The sequence below is a fragment of the Schistocerca gregaria genome, chromosome 2, assembly GCF_023897955.1.
Source record: "Schistocerca gregaria isolate iqSchGreg1 chromosome 2, iqSchGreg1.2, whole genome shotgun sequence".
NCBI classification, from domain to species: domain Eukaryota; kingdom Metazoa; phylum Arthropoda; class Insecta; order Orthoptera; family Acrididae; genus Schistocerca; species Schistocerca gregaria.
Window position 1 is genome coordinate 115,588,850 of NC_064921.1, and position 8,952 is coordinate 115,597,801.

The window sequence follows — 8,952 nt, forward strand, 5'->3', positions numbered from 1 at the left end:
TTAACCACAATATTACTCAGCCCATACTCCTTACCCATCACAAAGGACGAGTTGTCACTTGCGCGCCAAATACACCTTTTCCACTCCGCCAGGCTGTTTCTGTAGCTGCGGGGCTTCTCCACATCTTTTACATTCAACTTTACGTTCTCTAATTATGGATCAATTTATTGTATATTATACGAGAAGTGTTTTTTAAGTATGTACTGTTTAATCTACTTTTCTACATAATTTCCGCCAATATTGAGGCACTTACCAAAACGTCGTACCAGTTTTTGAAGACCCTCTTCATAGAAATCTCCCGCCTGACTTTTTAAGTAGTTCTGAGTTCTAGGGGACTGCTGACCTCAGAAGTTAAGTCCCATAGTGCTCAAAGCCATTTGTTCTCTATATTTCAGTGGTTTTTCCATTCAGTAAATTACGAAGGAATAGGGGCGATCTGCATGGCTTTAGGCACAAAATTGTCACTGAAGTTATATAGGTTGAGAACATGTGAAGTACATGACAAAAATCACAGAGGTTTGAGTTGCTTTGTCGAATATATGTTGTAAAATAGTGATGAGTACCATTAAAGGGTAGAACGGAATATAGCAGAAAATTCGATCATAAACAAGGTTGGTTGTGAACAAAAGATGGAGTAAATCTCAACGAATTTCTTAACTGCATATTTTATTATTTTTGTAGTTACAAAAAGTATGCAATGATTTGTGAATGACACTGTGTGTTGTTTGAGATGTTGGTGTCAGCTGCTGATGTTAGTGGCTGTATTTCCCGTAGCCTCCGTAGCCTCCAGAAATACCCCCAGCGTAGCCACCGCCATAGCCACCACCGTAGCCACCGCCGATGGCACTGCCGATGGCTCCTCCGTAGCCTCCACCGTAGCCTCCTCCAATGCCGCCGCCGTAGCCGCCTCCGAGACCTCCGCCGACACCAGCTCCGCCTCCCACGACGACAGGTACCGGCTGGTGGACGACGACGGGCTGTGGTACTGGTACGGGGACTGGGCTAGGGACACTCACGGGTACTGGGACTGGCCTCTGCACGGGGACAGGGTACGGCTGTGGGACGGGCACCGGTACCGGCCTGTTGACTGGCACCGTGACAGGAACCCTGACTGGTACTGGGACAGTACGCTGCACTGGTACTGGGTACGGGACGGGGACCTGCTTGGTGATGGCGATGTTGGTGACTCGAGCGCCTCCGACACCAGAGGCGATGCCGCCTCCATAGCCACCTCCATAGCCGCCTCCAAAGCCGCCTCCATAACCACCAGCGTAGCCACCCCCGTATCCACCACTGATCCCGCCGCTGCTGTAGCTGCTGGCGCCGATGCCGTGGTCGATAGTCGATCCGTACCCACCGCCGCCATAGCTACCCAGGGAGCCAATCAGCCCACGCTTTTCCACTTGCTTCTCCTCGGCCAGAGCCAGTCCGAACAGCAACACACAGACCTGAAAAAGTTTTCTTGGTATGGAATGTGTACCGTGTTTGCTGTAAGGTTACGATTGACAGCACGTCTCACAGAAGACTGCTCACGGTGCAGACGTTAACAGTTTATAAATATTATGCCAGCCTTTCAGGATATAAGAAACACCGAAAATTTCATGCACTCTGAATATGGAGAACAAGATTTAAGAAAGCAGAAAAAGAATACCGAGGATCTTTTAGATCAGTGTAACTTTTGGTAAGAAAGCGGTATCCAGAGAGGCATTTCTGACTTTGTGCTTGATAATAGACGCAAAAGTTACGAAAAATACATCCATCTGATTTGACAACTTAGAGGAAGGGTTCGACAATGCAGTATTGTGCATGCTGTTCGAAATTTTTAAATGTGCGGTGAACTATAAGTAAAGGTGGGATAAGAGAGAATAGTATTGCTGGAAGAAAAAGAGCGAAATTCCCGGATTAATAGAGTGTAAGACAGATATAGAATCTTTTTTTTTTTTTGGTCATCAGTCTACTGACTGGTTTGATGCGGCCCGCTACGTATTCCTTTCCTGTGCTAACCTCTTCATCTCAGAGTAGCACTTGCAACCTACGTCCTTAATTATTTACTTGACGTATCCCTATATCTGTCTTCACCTACAGTTTTTGCCCTCTACAGCTCCCTCTAGTACAATGGAAGTCATTCCCTCATGTCTTAGCAGATGTCTTATCATCCTGTCCCTTCTCCTTATCAGTGTTTTCCACATATTCCTTTCCTCTCCGATTCTGCGTAGAACCTCCTCATTCATTACCTTATCAGTCCATCTAATTTCCAACATTCGTCTGTAGCTCCACATCTCAAATGCTTCGATTCTCTTCTGTTCCGGTTTTCCCACAGTCCATGTTTCACTACCATACAATGCTGTACTCCAGACGTACATCCTCAGAAATTTCTTCCTCAAATTAAGGCCGGCATTTGATATCAGTAGACTTTTCTTGGCCAGAAATGCCTTTTTTGCCGTAGTGAGTCTGCTTTTGATGTCCTCCTTGTTCCGTCCGTCATTGGTTACTTTACTGCCTAGGTAGCAGAATTCCTTAACTTCATTGACTTCGTGACCATCAATCCTGATGTTAAGTTTCTCGCTGTTCTCATTTCTACTACTTCTCATTACCTTCGTCTTTCTCCGATTTACTCTCAAACCATACTGTGTACTCATTAGACTGTTCATTCCGTTCAGCAGATCATTTAATTCTTCTTCACTTTCACTCAGGATAGCAATGTCATCAGCGAATCGTATTATTGATATCCTTTTACCTTGTATTCTAATTCCACTCCTGAACCTTACTTTTATTTCCTTCATTGCTTACTCGATGTACAGATTGAAGAGTAGGGGCGAAAGGCTACAGCCTTGTCTTACACCCTTCTTAATACGAGCACTTCGTTCTTGATGGTCCACTCTTTATTATTCCCTCTTTGTTGTTGTACATATTGTATATGTCCCGTCTGTCCTTATAGCTTACCCCTACTTTTTTCAGAATCTTGAACAGCTTGCACCATTTTATATTGTCGAACGCTTTTTCCAGGTCGACAAATCCTATGAACATGTCTTGATTTTTCTTTAGCCTTGCTTCCATTATTATCCGTAACGTCAGAATTGCCTCTCTCGTGCCTTTATTTTTCCTAAAGACAAACTGATCGTCACCTAGCGCATTCTCAATTTTCTTTTCCATTCTTCTGTATATTATTCTTGTGAGCAGCTGCGATGCATGAGCTGGTAAGCTGATTGTGCGATAATTCTCGCACTTGTCAGCTCTTGCCGTCTTCGGAATTGTGTGGATAATGCTTTTCCGAAAGTCAGATGGTATGGCCCCAGACTCATATATTCTACACACCAACGTGAATAGTCGTTTTGTTGGCACTTCCCCTAATGATTTTCGAAATTCTGATGGAATATTATCTATCCCTTCTGCCTTATTTGACCGTAAGTCCTCCAAAGCTCTTTTAAATTCCGATTCTAATACTGGATCCCCAATCTCTTCTAAATCGACTCCTGTTTCTTCTTCTATCACATCAGACAAATCTTCACCCTCATAGAGGCTTTCAATGTATTCTTTCTGCTCTCTCCTCTGCATTTAACAGTGGAAATCCCGTTACACTCTTAATGATACCACCGTTGCTTTTAATGTCACCAAAGGTTGTTTTGACTTTCCTGTATGCTGAGTCTGTCCTTCCGACAATCATATCTTTTTCGATGTCTTCATATTTTTCCTGCAGCCATTTCGTCTTAGCTTCTCTGCATTTCCAATTTATTTCATTCCTCAGCCACTTGTATTTCTGTATTCCTGATTTCCCCGGAACATGTCTGTACTTCCTCCTTTCATCAATCAACTGAAGTATTTCTTCTGTTACCCATCGTTTCTTCGCAGCTACCTTCTTTGTACCTATGTTTTCCTTCCCAACTTCTGGTCTCTTATGGCCTGTCTACATGTGGATCCAATAATAACGGAAATAAAAGAATGTTTCAGAAGTGGGAATAAAATTCTGGGTGAAGAGATATATACGTTAGCATTCGCTATTCTCAGTGAATGTGATAAATCCCAGGACCTGTTGAAACGAATGAACAACTTAATCAGCACAGAATACGGACTGGCAGTAAATCGAAGAAAGACGAAAGTAATGAACAGTAGCATAGATGAAATTAGCGATAAACTTAACATTACAATTAGTGACTACGATGTAGGCGAAGTAAAGGAATTCAGCTAAACTGGAGAAAACTAACACAAAATGGGGAAAGTAAGGAGGACATAAAAGGTAGATTAGGAGAGGCAAAGAGGCATTTTTTCCAAGAGAGGTCTGTTAGTGGCAGACATTTCAGAAAGAAATTTCTGATAATCTACATTTGTTGTTGTTGTTGTCATCAGTCCTGAGACTGGTTTGATGCAGCTCTCCATGCTACTCTATCCTGTGCAAGCTGCTTCATCTCCCAGTACCTACTGCAACCTACATCCTTCTGAATCTGCTTAGTGTACTCATCTCTCGGTCTCCCTCTACGATTTTTACCCTCCACGCTGCCCTCCAATGCTAAATTTGTGATCCCTTGATGCCTCAAAACATGTCCTACCAACCGATCCCTTCTTCTAGTCAAGTTGTGCCACAAACTTCTCTTCTCCCCAATCCTATTCAATACCTCCTCATTAGTTACGTGATCTATCCACCTTATCTTCAGTATTCTTCTGTAGCACCACATTTCGAAAGCTTCTATTCTCTTCTTGTCCAAACTAATTATCGTCCATGTTTCACTTCCATACATGGCTACACTCCAAACAAATACTTTCAGAAACGACTTCCTGATAGATAAATCTATATTCGATGTTAACAAATTTCTCTTCTTGAGAAACGCTTTCCTTGCCATTGCCAGTCTACATTTTATATCCTCTCTACTTCGAACATCATCAGTTATTTTACTTCCTAAATAGCAAAACTCCTTTACTACTTTAAGTGTCTCATTTCCTAATCTAATTCCCTCAGCATCACCCGATTTAATTTGACTACATTCCATTATCCTCGTTTTGCTTTTGTTAATGTTCATCTTATATCCTCCTTTCAAGACACTGTCCATTCCGTTCAACTGCTCTTCCAAGTCCTTTGCCGTCTCTGACAGAATTACAATGTCATCGGCGAACCTCAAAGTTTTTACTTCGTCTCCATGGACTTTAATACCTACTCCAAATTTTTCTTTTGTTTCCTTTACTGCTTGCTCAATATACAGATTGAATAACATCGGGGAGAGGCTACAACCCTGTCTCACTCCTTTCCCCACCACTGCTTCCCTTTCATGCCCCTCGACTTTTATGACTGCCACCTGGTTTCTGTACAAATTGTAAATAGCCTTTCGCTCCCTGTATTTTACCCCTGCCACCTTTAGAATTTGAAAAAGAGTATTCCAGTCAACATTGTCAAAAGCTTTCTTTAAGTCTACAAATGCTAGAAACGTAGGTTTGCCTTTTCTTAATCTTTCTTCTAAGATAAGTCGTAAGGTCAGTATTGCCTCACGTGTTCCAACATTTCGACGGAATCCAAACTGATCCTCCCCGAGGTCTGCATCTACCAGTTTTTCCATTCGTCTGTAAAGAATTCGCGTTAGTATTTTGCAGCCGTGGCTTATTAAACTGACAGTTCGGTAATTTTCACAACTGTCAGCACCTGCTTTCTTTGGGATTGGAATTATTATATTCTTCTTGAAGTCTGAGGGTATTTCGCCTGTCTCATACATCTTGCTCACCAGCTGGTAGAGTTTTGTCATGACTGGCTCTCCCAAGGCCGTCAGTAGTTCTAATGGAATGTTGTCTACTCCGGGGGCCTTGTTTCGACTCAGGTCTTTCAGTGCTCTGTCAAACTCTTCACGCAGTATCGTATCTCCCATTTCGTCTTCATCTACATCCTCTTCTATTTCCATAATATTGTCCTCAAGTACATCGCCCTTGTATAAAGCTTCTATATACTCCTTCCACCTTTCTGCCTTCCCTTCTTTGCTTAGAACTGGGCTGCCATCTACATTTAGAGCACAATATTTTATGGCAGAGGACCATCGGCTGAAGAAAAATAGGAAAAAAGTGAATCTAAGGGTATAATATGTGGTGTTATGGAAGGTTGTTGAAATTTAGGTTGACTGATAAGGCAAGGAATATTGATTTTCTCCTCTGAATCGGCGAAGAAAGAAGCATTTGAGAAACATTGACAAATGGTTCAAATGGCTCTGAGCACTATGGGACTTAACTTCTAAGGTCATCAGTCCCCTAGAACATATAACTACTTAAATATAACATCACAGACATCCATGCCCGACGCAGGATTCTAACCTGCGACCTTAGCATTAGCGCGGTTCCAGACTGTAGCGCCTAGAACCGCTCGGCCACCCTGGCCGGCAACATTGACAAGAAGAAGGGACAGGATGATAGGACATGCGCTAAGATATCAGAGAAGAACTTGAAAGGTACTAGAGAGACCTGTAGAGGGTTAAACCTGCATAAGAAAACAGAGATTTGAGTACGACCAAAAAAATTCAAGTAAATGAAGGCATAGGATGCAGTTGCTATTCTGTGATGAAGAGGTTGGCACAGGACAGGAATACGTGGCGGGATACCTCAAACCAGTTAGAAGACTATTAAAAATGTGAGTCTCAAATGGGAACCATTAGTTCATTACATAAACCCAGTGTCCAGTTCAGTGTCCGCTAAGAGACATTTAATGTGTTATTTCTCCCAAAGAAACTTAGTGCACATACTCATATGCCTTTGTTAACTTGAACAATTTTCTATTAGAGGATTACTGTTCACTAACTACAATAGCTAGAAGAGTCCTGCTTTCCGATAGACCGACGAGTAAATTTATTATTAACTAATTCTTCAATTCAATCTACCAAGCAGTTGTGTGATGACTAGAGGATTACTTATGAGGAGATAAAAACTTACATGTTTCACTACTTCGGTCAGAAACCTGCGCATAACGGAACACAATTACTGCACAACCCGTCTAATATTGCAGACCTGACAAGAACACATTAAAGAAGAAGCTAACAGAGTTATCCATGAATGGTAATGAATGGTTATTAAAACTGATCTCAGAAAAAGTAAGTTTTTTGCAGTTTGTTTGCTTTTGTGGACATCATCAACAAGGAATACCTCATTGTACGAGATCAATCGCGGTGTTGGACCTCTTGGAGTTTGCACATTCACACCAGAAGGTATTACTGCCGGCTTTGATCTCTGTCTGGGATATTACATTGGTCTGCTAACAGTTATGTAATCCAACCAGTCTATCAGCGCAGTTTGGGCTCTTTTAAGATGAAAAAGTAACCTATGCATATTATTTAATTCCAATTTAATATCTAAACTTCTATTTTCAGGGGCGCAGCATTGGGTCTGCCTGAGTTTGTGTAATAAAGTTTCGATGTTGACGCTTTTCTAGAAGTGAAATCCTTACCGGAGGAATAAATATGTTTAAGAAATAACGTAAAGACTAACAAAATATCAGCTTGTCTTTCAGTAACTGAATTCCACGAACACGTACCCTCAGTCCAGATAGCAATGCATTACGATTAAAAGAAATTGTTTACACATGTCATTTTCGATGACCCTGATTTACAAGTATTTTTTCTTATATATGTACTTAACTAGTATGTGATAAAAGAGGTATTTCCATATAATCTCTCAGTCAGCTGGAAGTCCAAAAATTGTTTGCTGTTTCTGCTCTCTGTTAAAGTAACTTTCGTCTAGAGTGTATATCTTGGTGTCAGAGAGAATACTGCTGAGGACATCAGGTTCAGTTACTGGTTCGTATTTCCTTCATGTATTCATTTGTTAATCCATGAAGATATACAACAGTTATTTTGTGCTAATCACGATGTGAATGCAGTTGGTATGAAGTTCATTATAAACAACATGAGAAGAGAAGGCTGAAGATGCTCACACTAATCAGGGCGTTTTGAGGAACGAAAGAAGCGTGAACAAGAGGCGCATTCTTACCAGGATCCTCATTGCGCTGCTGATGATGGTGGATGCGTTGCAGGCAATGACTGATGCTGCCTGAGCGTGTCTCTAGAGCTTATATACACTACCCTTTCCTTCCACCTCCGGTCTAATTACACGCCAGTGGCGTACTCTCCGGAGCGTAGAGCTAGATTGCAGTTTCACGAAAGCGTTAGTGAAATACCGTGGACTATTATGTAATTTAATCAGCTTTCGACCGAAAGCTGTCAAAGATGACGCTGAAACCCGGGGTAATTCTGAAAGAATTTCGGTTCATAACGGGGAAAAATGAAAATTGGTTTAAAAGAAAGTTAAAATTCTGCGGAAGTACGTGCTGGTACAGCAAAACTTGTAGATCGGACGCTTACGATGTAGGGAGTAAAACCAGATAGAAATCAATCCATGCACGTGCGTAGTAGCGTAATGTTTGCCTTGGTTCCAGTCTGGAACTGCATTATACGAGGCATCACATTAGCGTTTGTGCAGCTGTCACTGTGGTGCATGATTTCTGCAATGCAAAGAGTAGCGATTACACACTCCGCACACCAAATGACCAAAATTGAAAATTATTCTTGTGAATGGTAACAGAAATAAAAGAGGTTTCACCCCAGGAACAAGTAGAAGAGGATACTTGTCTGAGGACTGGTTGTCAGAAAACGAGAGATATGTTCAGTATTTTTACGAACAATAGTAGCAGAAATGCTATGTCATCGCAGTAACTGGCGACAATAATCATGTAAATAAAAGAAGCACATTTTGTATATGTAAAGCACGTGTCAGTTACATCACTGCAATAGTAAATAACTGTTATAGACAACAGTTGGTCAAAATCTTTAGGGTAAATCAAAATTATTAAAACGGTTAAAGTTGGAATGATCATCCATGTCTGTAACTATGGTATGACAATATGTACAGTCATAATCTTCTTAGACAGTCTTAATTATCCCTAAGCATAGCAGCGAAAAGGCTGCAGCCATCCTAAAGTAAGTCATCAAAAACTTC

At 41.5% G+C, this 8,952-nt stretch overlaps 1 protein-coding gene across 1 annotated transcript in view; it reads right to left on the bottom strand.

The window, feature by feature from the left end:
• Positions 1 to 8,008, bottom strand: part of LOC126335667 (elastin-like) — a 98,663-nt gene extending 90,655 nt beyond the window's left edge. The window contains exons 1-2 of the mRNA XM_049999123.1: positions 7,948 to 8,008; positions 761 to 1,448 (exon numbers count right to left, since the gene is read on the bottom strand). Coding sequence (XP_049855080.1) covers positions 761 to 1,448; positions 7,948 to 7,959 — 700 coding nt within the window. The 5' untranslated portion in view covers positions 7,960 to 8,008. The remainder of the gene's footprint in view (positions 1 to 760; positions 1,449 to 7,947) is intronic.
• Between the last annotated feature and the right edge of the window lie 944 nt (positions 8,009 to 8,952).